The 17208-nt window shown below is 39.3% G+C and overlaps 2 protein-coding genes across 3 annotated transcripts in view; one reads left to right on the plus strand and one right to left on the minus strand.

The window, feature by feature from the left end:
- tmem218 (transmembrane protein 218) lies at positions 1–9662 on the minus strand. The gene is made up of 3 exons (XM_033978850.2): positions 9346–9662; positions 8105–8207; positions 1–301 (listed from the first exon to the last, which is right to left on the minus strand). The coding sequence occupies exons 1-3, from the start codon at positions 9453–9455 to the stop codon at positions 167–169; spliced, it is 348 nt and encodes a 115-aa protein (XP_033834741.1). The 5' UTR covers positions 9456–9662; the 3' UTR covers positions 1–166.
- A 1098-nt stretch (positions 9663–10760) lies between these two features.
- pknox2 (pbx/knotted 1 homeobox 2) overlaps positions 10761–17208 on the plus strand; it is a 155911-nt gene continuing 149463 nt past the window's right edge. Inside the window, exon 1 of one of the 2 annotated variants that reach the window (XM_033978464.2) lies at positions 10761–10882. The gene's annotated coding sequence lies outside the window, so the exon portion shown is untranslated. Of the gene's footprint in view, positions 10883–14809; positions 14899–17208 lie in introns of those variants that run through there. The other variant, XM_055226827.1, reaches the window with a different exon arrangement.

Consider the following 17208-nt stretch of genomic DNA (forward strand, 5'->3'; position numbering starts at 1 on the left):
GTTCATATTTTGTAGTCTTGTATTTTGTTTCTTCCAGTAGTTCCTATGACTCTCTGACTGTTTCATTGGTTCCCAGGCCTCTCTCTCTCTCTGTCTTGCTCTCTCTCTTGTGCGTTCTGAGCTCAAGCCCCGCCCCCTGGCACCGCCCCTGTTCCCAGGCCTCTCTCTACTGTGTTCTGAGCTCTTTGGCATAGACAGGCTCCAGGAGGTGAAACGGGACGAGCAGGAAGAGCCCGAACAGAAAGACGAGTCCAGCCACAGCCAGCATAACGAAACGCCCGATGAACAACGTGTCCACGATCTAAAGAGAGAGAGAAGAGTGAAGAGAGGAGGAGAAGGAGAAAGAGAGAAGAGAGGAAAAGAGAACAGAGGAGAGAGAACAGAGGAAAGAGAGAGAGAGACAGAGAGAGAGAGACAGAGGAGAGGACAGATGAAAGAAAGCGGAAACAGAGGAGAGAGAGAACAGAGGACAGAGACAGAGAAGAGAGAGAGAGAGACAGAGGACAGAGAGAGAACAAAGGAGAGACAGACAGCAATAGAACAGAGGAGAGAGAGAGTGAGAGGGAACAGAGGAGAGAGAGAACAGAGGAGAGAGAGACAGAGAAGAGAGAGAGAGAGACAGAGGACAGAGAGAGAACAAAGGAGAGACAGACAGCAATAGAACAGAGGAGAGAGAGTGAGAGGGAACAGAGGAGAGAGAAAGTGAGAGGGAACAGAGGAGAGAGAGAACAGAGGAGAGAGAGAGAGAACGGGGGACAAAGAGGGAGAGAGATGACAAAGGAGAGAGAGAACAGAGGAGAGAGAGAAAAGAGGACAGAGAGACAGGAGAGAGAAAACAGAGGGGAGAGAAAGGGAGAGAGAGAGACAGAGGAGAAAGAGAACACAGGACATAGAGAGAACAAAGGGGAAAGAGTCAGAGGAGAGAGAGAGACAGAGGAGAGAGAGAAAACAGAGGAGAGAGAGAAATGAGGAGAGAGAGAGAACAGAAGAGAAAGAGAGAGAGAGAGAGAAAACAGAGGAAAGAGAGAGACAAGAGAGGAGAGAAAAGTAGTGCTTTAGGCTACAACATTATACATTATACCAGTGCATGGGGAAAGAGGCTTGTTTACACAAACTCATTTGTCTCACTTATTTTTTTATTAAAGTCTCTGAACCTGATTTTTCTGTCTTTAAATCATGAAAAACAGTTTGCTGTGGTCCAAAGTTATTCCTCACTTACCTTATGCATTCAGAGCATTCTAATTACTCACCATGATGATTTTATAAGCACTTTTCACAACTCTCAGAGACCAGAGCGGAGTTTTGTTATGAAAGTAAAGCTAACAACAACATGCTAATGCACACTTCCTGATTACAGGCAAAACCTTTAAGTCCACACGGCCAGGATGTAATTGGCATTTGGAGGGAAGTTGGGGTAATTATAAAAAATATTCACGATAATTCTAGACTTAGCTGTAAAAACATAGGATTCAGCATAAATTAAAAGGATTTTGGAGTTTTTCCTTGTGGAGAAGGAGAGTCTAAGGACAGGGGGCGCTCTGGAACAGTGAGCCAGTTGTGTTCTCCATTTCCTGTGAGTGTTGGTTAATCTGTTATGGGCCTATATCTGTTTCACTGCTGAATTTTCTAACTTTCTGTTTCTGTTGGTTAAATCAAAAGTTTTGTGAAACCCTTTGAGGCGACGCTGTTGTGATTTTGGGCTTGACAAATATGAACAGAACTGATTTGAAATACACCTCTGCTCTGAAAAAGCTCTCTACATAGAAACTCCACACTCTTTTTTTAAACTATGGACCGAATATTTTTGTGTCTGAAAAAAGAATAAATAAAATAAATAAATGAGTAATTCACGTGGCACCAGTGAAACGATGGGATCTGTTCCGTTCAGCCTTGAAACAGTCTAGACTTTTAACTTTACAACATCCACAGAACTCTTGAATTCATGTCTGCCTTTTCTGTATTCTTGGTACCAACCACAAGAGGGCAGTACAGCGCTGTCTCGTACATACAGTGACAGCAGTGACAGGGTCTCAACTGTCACTGATACAACTCATTCCTCCATATTTCTATTTTTATTTTATACCAGGCGATGAGTGATTTATCTGTTACAACTTGGATCGTTTGGTGTCTTGCCTCTCCACAAATCTGACCTGTCACTTGGTGTTACGTGCTTGTCTATAGAGACAGACTACCAGTCAAAAGTTGATTGAATGTTTTTTTTTAAATTCATTTTATACTACTTCTACATAATTAAAGTGGTAAAGAAAAAAAAAAAAGTAAAATAATTCTACTGAATATTTTTCGATAAAGCAAAAGGTGATACTTTAAGGCAGGGGTGTCCAAACTTTTCTCATTAAGGGTCATGTATAAAAACATAGACAAAGCTGAGGGCCAATTGAGGGCCATAGACTGGTCACCAATACAGTGAATACTTCAAATCTGTGTGTTTATTACAAGTTAAACTGAACCACTAGAGCTTTATTCATGCTTAAATCCTCAAAGGGATGCATTAAATATTTGATTTTCAGAAATGTACGGTAAAAAGTACTATTTAAGGTAATATGGGCCAGTTCACGTAGAAGCTTGAGGGCCGAGAAAAATTGGTCTGAGGGCCGCATTTGGCCCCCGGGCCGCAGTTTGGTCATGCCTGCTTTAAGGAGTTATTTCACTTTTTCTTCACTACATAACTCCCTATATCTTACTTTGATGTCCTCTGTGTGTGTTTAAAATGTATAAAGTAGTAAAAAAACTGAATGAGTGTGTCTAAACTTTTGACTGGCCGAGTACGTTTAATGCAATAACGTGGAACATTACGGGCAAAGCAATGACATCTCCATAGCACCGACAAGCAGACGTCCCAACACATTGTATCATTCAGTGTAAGGTGGTCCATAGTGTTATTGTCTGAGTAGACTTACCCGAATCTTCCCTGGCATCAATCCTAACTGTATAAAATGCAGTTTAGGCCCAGCGAGTCTCACTCACATGTTTCTGACCTGCTCTGCCTTATCTACATATTGGGACACTATTTTTTGATTCTCTTTCTGTTATTTGCAGTGCTAGAGTTCAGCGGTCCACATTGACTGCTCTTTTTGGGATTCTTCCAGCCGATCACTCCCTGTCACCCTGTTTTGTTGATCTTGTTGCATTTCTTACATTGCTGGTCAGGCGGTCCATCCTGATGCGCTGGAAAGACCCTCACCCACCCACTCACTCTCAATGGATAAAAGATGCCCTCTCTTTTATGAAACTGCAGAAAATACAGCACTCTCTCAAAGGCTCTGATTCTAACTTTACTGAAGTCTGGTTACGTTTTTTAGATCATGTCATGTCTTTGATACTGGAGATAACCCCGTGAGCTGCCTTTTATTTCATATATTCATGGATATCAAGTGGCTGATCTAACTATGCTATGCTAACTATAAGTGTTTTTGTAGCACATATTCTGTCTGTTTTTTTTCTTTTCTGTTTTGGCCATCTGTTGGCTGTGTGTGTATCTGTTTTAAGGTGTGTACATTGTAAACTGTTAATCTCTCATATTAGCCCTGAATACTACACCTTTCTAAGTAATCTGTTTTTTTAATATATATTCTGGAAAATCTCGAAATAAATCATACGTGAAAAGCAGAAAAGTTACATATGGATTTTTTTTCTTGACTTGTTTTCAGCTTCAAAAAAAAAAAAAAAAAAAAAAAAAAAATTGGTCATAGTCACATTTTTGTAGAGAATTTTTCCACCTTCCGAGCTCAAAGTGATTTACATCAGATCTTTCAGGTAAAGCAATAACATCTGTATGGAGACAAGCAGGTAGGGAACCCTCCAACAAAAAGTGTATTTCTTAACAAATATGGTCTTCAAACCTGCAAATAAAAATAAACCGAGTTCACAGTGAGTGGTGTAAATCTAAAAAAATATGTTTGTTTGACTGGTTGATTTCAAATGTATTTTTATTTATTTTAAATGTTTTATTTGAGCGTTTCTTTTGTGTAATTTTTAATGAGCTGAAATATAAGAATGAGCCCAATCAGCCAAATGTTCAAACTGGTGTTTATGTTCAAACAGAAAACAACAAGTAAAAAGTCTGAGCCTGATCAGAAAAACTTTATATTTCCCTGTTTGTGTGTTTAGTTTTTAGATCAAGACACGACCAACAATACAAGAAAACATCTGCAGAAAAAGGCCTGGAGCTAAGAAACAGAAGATACGAACACTGGGGTCTGACTGAAGTGGTGAATGAGAATGAGAGAAAAAGAGAGAAAAAGAGAGGGAAAGAGACAGAGAGACAGAGAGAGAGAGAAGAGAGAGGGAGAAAGAGAGATGCGACCACTGAGGTCTGAATGCACTGGATCTGATTGAAGTAGAATGAGAGAGGGAAACAAAAGGAGAGAGGGGACAGGGAGAGATACAAAGAGAGAGGGAGAGAGACATACAAGGGGGGAGAGAAGGAGAGAGATACAAGGTGAGAGAGAGAGAGAGAGGGGAAGAAATGCAGAGAGAGAGACACACAAGAAGACAGAGACAGACACAGAGAGCGAGACAAGGAGAGAGTGAGACACAGCAGGAGATAGGGAGAGAAAGGGAGACACACAGAGAAAGATAGATAGAGAGACAGAGAGAAATAGGGAGGGGGAGCTCCCGTTTACGCCGCATCTCTCATTGAAGAATTGAACACATCTCACTTTTTAATTTGCCAATTACAGCGAGTGCAGGAAGCCAAAGGGGGCGCCATGTTTTATTAATGTGCCGTGGGCGGGTGTTGAAATCAGGAGGGGTGGGTGTGGGTGGGGCTGGGGGGTAGAGAGCTCGGACCCCCCCCTTCCCCTCTTTCTCCATCCCTCCTTCCCCGCCTCATTAACACCATCAGATTTGAGCTTGGTGTAACAGAGAGAGGTTAGACATGATCACACAGGATAAACACGAGTCCAAACTGAGTCACTGATACAGGAACAAACGGAGTGCACACAGGTCACTGATACAGGGATGTCTCGGTATTGTATAAATAAAATATTGGGGATTTAACAATTTAGGTAATGGAATTAAAAGAATCAAAATGGTATTAAAAATATTTACAACATTGATTCAAAAAGTAATGAATCCAAAACATTCACTGTGCCAATGTGGGGTCAACACTATAATCCCATAAATATGCACCAGGGTCAAATCCTCCAGCTGAGGTACTCCTGGCCAAGACAAGCTCAAGATCTGGAGATGGGTCCCACTGTTCCTGACAGGTTTGACCCAGAGACACTGAAAGATGGGTCAAATGCAGAAAACAAACTTCCCAACAGGGACAATAAAGTGTTTCTTAAAATACCGCATTTTTCTACATCATATAATTTTCAACATCTAACCTAAGCATTAAGCGTGGACTCGTGTGACCCTTAAGTCATGTTACAATGCTGTTACCTCTTCAAAAACATACCTGAAGTTGTCTTTTGTTTCATTCACACATTTGAGTAACACTTTATTATTAGTCCCTCTTCATCTCCAAACCTGCTCTGTTCCACCGCATGATGTCATGAAGCAGTAGTTTTCATGTAAACAGCTCCTTTTACCTTTTGTTCAGTAGAGATTGGCAATTCCAAGTCTGAAATTATCCAAATGATTCTCCCGAAGGTGTATGGAGTTTAAAAACACAGTGGAGCACTTTCTGTATTACCATATGACATCACAAGGTGGAACACAGTGTTTTCTAACTAACCTAAATATGCAGGGTTTGTGTGTGAAACATGTGTGAATGAAACAAAACACAACTCCAGGTTTGTCTGTGATAAAGAAACAACATTAGAACAGAGGTCTGAAAACAGCGTGATATGGGCCCTTTAAAACTATTATCTGATTAAACAACAAAACATTGATTTCAACATTTGCAAACTCCTTAACTATAATCTCCTAAACCGAAACGAAAATCCACTTCCAAGTCCGGCTTTGCTATATTTTGTCTTGCGCAGAACTCTCAGTGTGAGCAGTCAGATCGTGCTGGTCTGGTTCGGAGCATTGTACAAAGGCTTTCGAATTCATTCTGGCCGGGACAGGGCTGTGTGCTGCTATTTCTATGGCGTGGCAGCTTGCTTGGCAGATCTGGCTGGCTTATTGGCACGACCCGGAGGCAACATGGGGGAGTGTTTGTTCTGTGTTGCTGTTGGACTCAGATAAAGAAGAACACAAGCCCACGGCACCAAACGGCTGCGCTCACAAATGCTGTTTACGAACGCGGCGCATGGCGGACGGCGGCTCGGGTGCCGGCTCGGGTGGCTCCGGGTTATATTTGGAACAGCCTTATTTATATGTACTCACCTACCGCTGCCATGGAACAATTAGGCTGGGCATTACGCGTTTAAATCTCGTTTGTCCTTATTACATTTTCATAACTGTTTTGGCAACGCACTTTTATTTGCCTGTTCTTCTGGGGGTCCAGTTAAGATAATTACACAAAAATATTTACATTTCAGCCATAAACAAGTTCATTAAAACAAAAAGGATTAAAAAAAATTGCATGGAAGTCAAGGGCAGTAAAGTGTCTTGCCAAAGGACATCAACATGCATCAATGATAAACAACATAAAAATCAATGGCAGAGCGGTCAGATCATAGTCTGTATAAAAAAGTGAACAAAGTGAGTGTGACGTCACCCACAGCGTTCGGCTCCAGTCAAATGAAGCTCATCGAGGCTAGAGCAGTTATAGGGGTCAATTTGGAGCTGAGTTCTATATTTGGAATTTCTTAGCAGGTAGCGGGTGCTTAGCAACGCTGTCAATCAAACCTGTTGTTAACGCTAGCGGGAGTGACCTGAAGGAAAGATGGTGCCTGATTTGTCTGTTTTTAATGTTCATATCTTGATTTACAGACACAGTAATGAAATAAAAATACCAAGATCATGTAGAGCGGGTTAATATAAAATTTTTAAGGACAAAATGATGAGTCTGACAGCAGCAGTTACAGAGAGAGGGGTGACAGTTTTTCAATGTAAAGTGAATTGGAGCCTGAGTCAATAGAGCCTGAAGCACTATTTGGAACAAAGCGGATAGCAGCAGCTTTGTCCATTTATATATACTACTGACCCACAGGTTGGTAGTGCAATTCAAGCTCCCACAGATGACTGCTATTGTTGTGTCCTTGCGCAACACACTTAACCCTTGAGTGTCTGTGTACACTGGTGTATGATGTGTGTGTGAATGTAAAGTGCTTTGAGCCTTGGAGGTGGAAAAGTGCTATATAAAAATGTGACCATGGTACTCAAACTGCCGAATTTTAGTTTAGTGGGGCACATTTTGAGGAATTAATTGATTTCTTCTCAGTGAATCAGCTCTACATATTTAAGTACAGCCCTTCATACAGCTACTAAAGCTAGGCCTGTCACAATGATCACTATTGAACTTATCGTTCAATAAAATAATATATTTTTGGGCTCAATATTTATTGTGTGTAGTTTTTTTTTTTAACAAAAAAAAGGAGAGATCTGGGGTATTTTTCATGTTATAAAAATATATATTTGAACAGCTGAAAGCTGAATAAGTGACTTTTATGCCTAATTATTGGTTAATCTGTTGCAGCTCAGGCGTTTAATGATACTGTTTACTTAAAAATGGTTTACTGTGGTAATCCTGCTTTATTGTTATTGGATAAAGTAATTTCAATATTATCGTGATATTTCTCTGGAGTAAAACATTGCGATACATGTCTTATTGTGACAGGCCTAACTATAGCTCATGTGATTCATGTCACCATATTACTCATATTACTCCAAATTTAGGTGATCTTAAAAGTCTAAACAGGAGTACACGAGTACTGAAGTATTCAGAACATATCAGTACTAGTTTCCTTTCCATGTGTGGTAACAAATTCTCTCATTGTTAAAAGACGTGACTCGGAGCTGATTATTAAGGCTTATTTAAACATGACTCAAGATCATCACAGAAAACTTGGCTGTTCTTTTGGGAAGTGAATCGTCATCTTCTCTCAGCGGGACTGAACCATAAACATTTGGTGATAATCAAAGCCAAATGGCCTTAGTTTAGAGCAGAACTTCCAGAACTGTTCTCAAACTTCAAAAGGCAGAATTATAAATGTGTTTGAAAGTATAGTGAAAATGAACACGTGCTCACCTCTATCTCTTTGAAAGGAGGAGGGGTCTCCGGACTGCGGGGGAAGAACACCAGCGCCAGAGTGATTGTCAGAGCCAGCAGGAATACTGGGATAACTCCCAACCTGGCAACATGTTTATAATATACAATGTTCTGTTGTCATCAAAGGTTATTTAAAAGCATTGTAGAGCATTATATCTCATAATAATAGACTGATATTGCTCTTGTATTCTAAAGCCTGACAATATTAACATTTTAGTTGAAGACGACAAATGAATGAATGAGGTTTAATCGAACAAAGATCATCTGTAAATTGAACCTGATCATTTTGTTTGAGAGTTTATATATTTATCTTGTGGTTGTCAAATGCCTGATTCTGACTCCTGTGTAATGGAACGATTCGGCAAATTATTTGTCATCACAAAAAAAATTTTTTTTTTGTTTGAATGTAGGCTCAGTTATACTAATATAAACAAAGACTAAGACATGCAGTTTAACACAAATACAGTGCTGGAAGAAGCATTCTATTTTGTTTCTTATGTAAAAGTACAGATACAAGAGCAAAAAAATACTCTAGTAAAAGTATGAGATAAAAAAGTCTACTTAAGTAAAAGTATTAAAATACCTGGTTAAAATGTACATAAAGAATAAAAAGTATTTCACACAGATTAAAATTAACCGTCAGCCTTTTCAGCACGTCTCAAACAGTAATAAAAATACTTTTACTTTTCAGTCCAGTTAAAAAAATGTAGTGGAGTAGAAAGTACAGATACCTGCTCTCAAATGTAGTGAAGTAAGAAATATCCACTTTAAAAGTAAAGTACAGATACCTAAAATTTATACGTGTATAGTACTTTACTACTTTTTCCTTTTTGACATTCCACCACTGCAAGTATTACACACACAAATATGAATCTGCACCATGTGCCAAATATTTTTGCGATTTCATTTTCATATATTCAGTTATTGCACTCTTATAACCCATGTATTGATTTGATTTATTATTCCCATACAATATTCTGATCCAGGCTCATTTTAAGATGATTATTCATGATTTTGTTGTAGTTTTGTTTGTATTCTGAGTTCTATGCCTTTCTTACTCTGTAATGTATTCTGCTTTGAATTATTCTATGTCGTCAAATTGCGTCTAAATTGCGTCCTACAGATAAACTTGATTTTGTCTAGTATCATGCTTTTAAAATGCATTGAATTAGTTGAGTTAGTTAATCTTAAGGAGATGTTATTTCCGCGCTCTTTCTTACCTGGCAGCCCCCGACGCTCTGAGCAGCATTATCCCCATCACCAGCGCTGCTATCCAGACTACTGCAATGACCACGACCCCTGTCCCCACGGCCAACACGGTACCAGCCATCACAGCTCCAAAGCTACTGCTAAAACACGAAGCTAAACACAACAAATCTCTCTACAAAACAATTATTTTGAACTATTTTACAAGCCGATGAGGACCGGTGTCACGCAAGAACATTCCGGTTAACATAACACGGAAAACGCGGATGCTAGATTACAGTTTTAGTTCAATTCATGAGATATTAGGGGCAAGAAAGCGGCATTTGTTGTCTCTGAGCTCCTTGCGTCTTCTACTTCCTGGTTACAGCAAGGGCAAACGCTATTGGTTGGCGCCACGTCCCATAAACCAATCAGAGCGCGTTATGAGACTCCCGCTTGGTCTGTGCGACAATCTGTCTTCTGTGGTTTGTAATATTCACTTTTTTACAAGTTTAATTGCAGTTTTGTTCATAAACCTCAAAACATACCACCCACTAGACTGTACTTATGTGAAACAACAACATTTTTCTGACGAGATATGTATTTTATTTGAATAATTGCTCAAATTATTTACTTACCTAGCTTAATTTCGTACAGCGTTAGCTTACGAGTGTTAAGCTAGTAAAACATTTTCAGTGATTTTATCTTTTATGGTGACACTAATTTCGCTTTTTATGTATCTGTTGACCTGCCAAAGTCATAAATGCCCATAAATGTCTGTATTTTTGCCCATGTAGTTATGAATTTAAACCGACAGAGGGCTGGCTATGCACACAAACTAGAGGCGTGCGCGTGGGCCAGGTGGGTGATTATTTCTAAGTACTTTTCTAGGGTCAAATGCACATATAAACTACCAAGACAAGATTTTTTATAAGTCATAACTTGATTTACATAACTTTTTTCCCCCCCGTTTTGGTACACAGTCGGACAAAACCAACTAAATATTGGCATGTTTTAACCTGAAAATAATAGCTTGATGAAGGGTAACAACGTGTTTCTATGGCCTTTAGATATGAATTACCTTTTATTTGCAGATCATATAGACTGTAGAAGGGGTATTTAACTTCTGTGAGGTATTTAAGAGGGGGTATTTACTTCTATGGGGTATTAAAGAGGGGGTATAGCTAAAATAATAGGCATATGCCACAATGACAACAACATTAACTGCTTTGTTAATTGTGTTTTTATAGGGAAGAAGTGATTTTCTCCAACTGAATAACGCCACAGTCTACTACTCCACATTTTGTACTTGGATGTGGGTGGCAGTACTGTACCACCACGAACCAAACCCCTGACTCCCTTCTCTGTGTTATTTCTGCACAGCACATCACGCGTGATTGTCATATTTCCCACGGACACTGGAAGGCATCAGCAGCCCAGCGTTGGGGAAACGGGGAGCGGAGCTGGAGATGGAGGTGGGAGGGGCTTTAGCCGGCTGACGTCACCGGCTGTGTGGAGGAGTATAGGCTGTGCTGTCAGCCCAGTGTCAGTCTGATGAAGATTGGCATGCAGGTAAGCTGTCATTCATTTTCAATGTCAGTGCATGGGAACAGGGCTTCACCACTTGAGCGCCTTTTTTCCCCTTTCCCCCCCTTCATTACAAAAGGCAGGACATTATTCATACAGGCAGACAGCCAGCAGCCAGGCCACAGTGAGAGAGAGGGAGAGAGGGAGGGAAAGACAGGGAGAGAGGGAGGGAGGCAGAGGGAGGGGGGACGGACGCGCACGAGGGGGAGAAAAACGAGAGAGGCGAACCAGACGAGATGCATTTTTGTGCGGGACTCACTAGCGGATTTTTTCTGCGTTTTCGCATGTGCTGCTTTTGGATTTGTAATAAAATGTGTTAGTAACGTTTGTGTTGATATTGTAGTGATGTGTAGAAAGCGCTTGTGTGTTTGTCCGTGCGTGTTTTTGCGTAAATCGGCCTAATTTACTTCATAAAGCAGTGGGAGAGATAGAATCGAGTTTCATTTGTAAATTATAACCACGGCGCATCCTCTGTTTGAACACCGTCCATCCAAACGCGTGGGTGCGTGTTACTGATGTTGATGTATTCGGGATGCCTGTTCACTTTTTTCTGTGGTGGAACTTGGGTTGTGCTTTGGAGCGTAAAGTACGAATGCGTTGGCAAAGAGTGTATTAAGACTGCAAAACAGCTTGGCATCGTGTTAAAGTGCAAGTTTTAATAAATTGTGCGTAGAAAGTGCTCAGCGGTTTGTAGATGTGTTCAGATCTGTTTAAACATAGTTCAAAATTCATGTGTGGTTTTTGAGAAATCTTGATGAGACTACTACTACATGTACTAACAAACGTAAGACGACTGGACTTAAAATGTACGCTATAAAAAAGAAATATATTAAAATGTATCGTTCTTATACTTTTTATAATATTTTTGGACCTTATTCGTTGCTAAGAAGGCGTAAAAAGCAGCTCCTTTGTCACGTGTGTGTTCATGAAGTGCGTAGCGGTTTTATTGCGTCGTTTGGGGACGATTACTCTTTAATTGCATGTTTCCTCTTTTCCCTAAATGTAAAAATGACCTCTGCTTGTGCCAGCTCTACCCGGAGTCTCTGCCCAGAAAACCCTCCACGCGCGTCCTCACACTGCTCCTCTTTGTGCCATACTCAACGCTCAGGTTTTCAGATGACCGGTTTATTCCGCTAGTCCTTCACTCATGGAGCTGCTTGACGGGCACGAAAACATCACTATAATTTTTATGGCAACGCTAAAGTTTCGTTATATTGAGTTTAATACATCTTAAAATTCCCATCAGATCAAAATTCAAAATCGCAGTTTGAGTTGTTGCCAGTATCATGTGTAAAGGCTGCAGTTATTTCAGGAGGTGGGTATATAAATGTTAGAATTATAACCATGTTCAGGAATGCATGGGACTCTTGTATTAGTTTATCAGTTAATATTTTTGTTCATGTCTCGGAGTTGGTTATAATGTGCACTCTAAACAGAACCTGAAACCTGAAAATCTAATCATTATTGCAATACTTGTCAGAAAAATCACAATTTTTATTTAAAAAAAATCTTCAAGTCTTTCATTTATGCCTTTTTAAAACATATAATTTACTAAGTTTTTGCTTTAGTTTGCAGTGTATTATTTAATTTATCTTTATTGGTAGGGAGAACCCAATGAGAACACCCAGACTCCCCTTTTCGCACCCTGTTTAAAATACAAAAATGACTGAAGTATTCTAGTTTATGATTTTTCTTTACTGATGATGGCTATAAAAAAAAGTCTGAAAAACTTGATTCTGAAAAATGCTGGGGCTCGTATCTTTCCACCATTTTGTGTTTTCACTCTATCTGAACTTATAAAATGTCATGATAATTACTATATCAACTTCTCATTCAATACATAACAGATGGAACAGTCATTTTTGGGGGTCAGTATTTATTATGGAGACTTTTTCTTCAGACTAGTGAAACAAAATTATATTTTTCTTTATTACAATGAGATTTGAGTCATAGAATTTTGAATTTCTATGACTCATTAAAGACACAAGCTAATTACTTAAGTTTTGCATTCTGTTATTTTGTTATTTCAGCTCTTTTTTTTAATACATTTAAAATACTCTTTGGGAGTTTATTCTGCTTTAGGGTTTGGTTTCAATATAATCACTTTTCGTCTATATTTCAAAATGTGTTATTGTGACAGGCCTAATATAAGTAATATAGTGATAAATGTATCTCAAAACATGTCTGGAAGTTGTGAAACAAAATGAGTCTAACTCTAACGCATAGCACAAAGTGAGCAAAATAGACCCTGAATTTCAAAGCTTCAGTGCTAGCATCAAATTAGCCTAATTAAATATGTGTGAACCATTTGTTTACTAATCATTTGCTTCCCTGAAAAATCACAATAGCTTCTTTAGCTCTGCGTCTCCACCACAGTCTCTCGGCAGGTGCAGAGTAAGAACCGAGCCTCCAATCCCACACGGAGCTAAAAGTTTCACCCTCTCTGAAAGTGAACGCTTTGAAATGCTATTGCGTTCAGACCGTAAAAGACTGAGGTTACCTTTGACACCATTCCGAATCCAAGAGTTCTTTCTGTGGACTATCCAACCGGGAATAAACTACACATTTAAGAAAGACACAGGAGTCAAGACAGGCGTTGTCACCAATCACCTTCCAAAGCGTTTCCTCTTTGTTTAGCTGCGCCCCATGCGGCTCTTCATATTCGCAGATAGGGATAATGCTAATTTGGTTTATCCCCCAAATCCCGCTGTGATCTTAATTGTTGATTTGTGTCATTGGACATGCTACCGGGAGGCATGTTTGTGACTGTGAAAATTCTTGAGCACTATTTGCATATCGCTATTGCATCTATATGGGTTAAAAGACATGATGAGCTCTGATGCTGTGCATTCCTGCAGCTTTTTGGAAGAAGATAATAGCTGATAAAGCCATTCAGTCTCCCTAAATGAAGGTGGTAAGCAGAGCGCGAAGAGCATATGTTACAAACCAATTGGAGCTTTTTATATTTAGGTTTTTTTGTATTTGAACATAAAACAATTGACGAAATTAAAGCAATTTTTTCTAATTCAAACCCAGTGTGGCGCCCAAGAAGCCATTACATTGTCTTAACCAAGTTTAATTCTAGAAACGAAAAATGGCGTTTGTTTTCTCGCTTCGTCTTCACAGTCACATGGTGCGATCTCTAATTGTTTATGGAAGCGTCACTTTTTTATAAATCAGGTTAGAAAAAACTGCAAGAACGTGTAGAATTATTCATGAGGGTTTAGTCTGGCGTTTCCTCAGCGGAGAGCGTCCAGGTCCTGTTCTGGGGCCGTGAGCTGTGTGATGGAGCAGGCTTGCTCTTTATGTTAAATACTGCAACAATCCCTAATGTTTTTAATGTTTTATATGGACTTATATGTTTGTTTTTTTCTTTGTTTTTTGTCTGTGCTGTATTTTGAACAGGGTTCCCATGAATAAAAGAGTCTAAGTCTCATTAGGGGCTCTATAAATAAAGATAAATATAGTTACAATTAGACCAGTATAAACATAGATGACAACAACCTTATTTTAGTAAATCAAAACCTTTTTGACTGGAATTTTCTGGGTTGATGACATAGGTAGAGGTATTTAGTACTTCATGTATTTTTGTACTTTTATTCTCAACCTTTTTCTCACATACTGATATAAAACTATGATAAATACCACAAGTACCATCCCGTCAACCCAAGTCAAAACCTCTCATCTGGACGTTAAGATACTCGTGCATGTTTGGGGTCTGTGGCGGGGTTGTGCCCACTAAGCCCCTCTGATCCCTATTGCTCTCCAGAGAAGCCAGTGGTGCTGTTTATACCGACAGAGAGCGCGGCTTAAGGACACCCCTCGCATGCTTACCCGCTCTTTCTTCGCCAGTGCTGCGTTGGCATGGCTCTAAGTAAGCCACCAGGGATCCCACTCGACCAGCGATGGATTGGCTTGATTTATGCTCGGAGAGAAGCAGCAGGCAAATTTAATGATCCCCCATACTGTCAACATCACGGAGCCCTGCTTTCCAGGAGGACGTGAGTTTTAATCACAATTCCTCCCAATATGTTCCATCGATGTTCTTTTTATCAGTGCAGAATCGTATTTGTAAAGCAGCTATTAATGTCCGAAATGTAGACCTGTCACGATAATAGCTTTATACTATATCTACTTCACAATATGAGTGCAGGAACAATTTTTGGGGGGCTCAATATTTACCATTCTTTGCAATAATGGGTAGATTTTTCTTATTTCTGTCATGATTCAATAAGATTTGCTCTGTAAAGGGTTGAATAAGTCATTTCTATGTGTAATTATAGATTCATTCTGTTATGTATTTGTTGGAGCTCAGGCCTTTTAATGATGCTGTTCTTAAAAATGTTGTACTGGGATTATCCTGGTTTTGAGTTATTAGTTTAAATATTATTGTGTATTATATGCTATGCTATGTATGTATTTGCTATGCTAACAGTTTGCTGGTTTGGTTCTCTTGTGCTCTGGCTATAGGTCAATTTTTAGCCATGTTTTTTTTGTACATGAAACAGAGGTCAAAGGTATATTGAAAAACTGATGAAATACCAATTCTTATTTTGGACATGTGGTAAATTACAAATTTGAGTGTATCGTATATAATTAAAAATATTTTGAAAAGAGCTGATTAAAAAATAAACTGTTGATATTGATATTTCTGTTGGTTGAAAATATTAAATTTGAATTCAGTGGCAGATCATAGTGAGAGAAAATCCCACCAAGCACAGCGAGTATCCATATTTGTGCTTCCTGATAAAAATGAATAAATGCATAGCGTAGACAGGCTACCAAGAGGAAGCTTAAACGTAAAGGGCTTAAAGGCAACTTAAAGGGCCTATATTACGCAAATCTGATTCTTGTGAGCTTTAATGTGTTTTGTTCCATTCACACATGTTTGAGTAACCCTTTATTATTAGGCTGTTTATATCTCTAAAGCTCAAAAATCTCTGTTCCACCTTGTGATGTCATGAAGCATTAGTTTTCAAGTTAACAGCTCCTTTGACCAGCTGTGCAATTCCAGGGCTGAAATGATCCAAATGATTCTAGTGAAGATGATTCTATGGAGTTTAAAAACACAGTGGAGTCATTCTAGTTCATTTTTTGTACCGTTCACGTTCCGTTTTGGGTTAGACTTTAACCATAATCAAGGCTTTTACAGGCACATATTAGCACAGTCCTAAATCTGGAAACAGCGTGAAAATATCATCTGAATGGTGTTATCGAGTTGATGCAGAAAAAAAGTTATTAATATATTTATGTCAGTATCACCGATCCAGACCAAGGTTTAGTTTCTTTTCATCCCTGACAGTTTGGACTCCTCACTAACACCTCAGAGTGGTCACGTGATGCTGCTGTGACGGTGTGTCCGGTCAGCTGATTTGAACAGGTTTTGGTGCTGTCTTCCTATCGATGGAGGCAGGACAGCAGTGCCATCTGCAGTCTGACTTCTTGGACAGGTGTGTGAGAGTAAAAAGGCCCCCCCCTCCTAGTTTAAAGTCCTGTGGGCTCGTTTCTGTACTTGAATTGCTGAAGACAAAAAGGCTGCCATTTTTACCAGTACCATACTTATATAACCAGTAACAAAATATCCTGTCTTATTCTACATACAAATGTCTAACCCTGTAGTTTAGATCTGTACAAAGATGTTCTGAAATGTCCCTTCGTCTCCATGGGGTCTTATTCTGCATGAAAATGTCTAACCCTGTTGTAAATGTAATTCTTGTATTAGTTTGCCATTCATTTGTCTGTCTTTCCAATTCTTCTGGATACGTTAAAAAGTGAACTTTGAATATAATTCCTTTATTAAATCAGCCCCGTTGTGCTTGTGTGTTGCTGTATAGTTCTAATCTACGACACCCCTGAATCAACAAGTCTGCTGACTTCCATGTTAGAAAACACTGGTGCCCGTGGGAGTTGACGTTGCCATAACTCACAACAAGGCAGCTGCTGTTGGCGCCCCCTATGGATGGCTGCACATCACACTAGCCAGTAGCCCATTATTTAATTTGTACCAAAATGACTACACGACGCTCACGATTAAGAAAATAAAACTCGAGAACGAAGTGCGTACGTCACAGTGGGCATGTTCCAGTGGTGGTGAAAACGGGGGTAGATCGGCAAAATTGCGTCTTGAAAGTAAAAGATTAAAGATTACTCAAACATGAATCACTCCAAATACAACTTCAGAGGCTCAGTGAGAAGAAACGATTAGAACATGATTAAAAACTCTGAAAAGTCCAGTTTGCAGAATAGATCCCAAACACAATACTTGTCAGAAAAAAAATCACATTATAAATTTTCCCAAATCCTTCAGTGAT

The sequence above is a fragment of the Periophthalmus magnuspinnatus genome, chromosome 14 (genome assembly GCF_009829125.3).
Source record: "Periophthalmus magnuspinnatus isolate fPerMag1 chromosome 14, fPerMag1.2.pri, whole genome shotgun sequence".
NCBI lineage: Eukaryota > Metazoa > Chordata > Actinopteri > Gobiiformes > Gobiidae > Periophthalmus > Periophthalmus magnuspinnatus.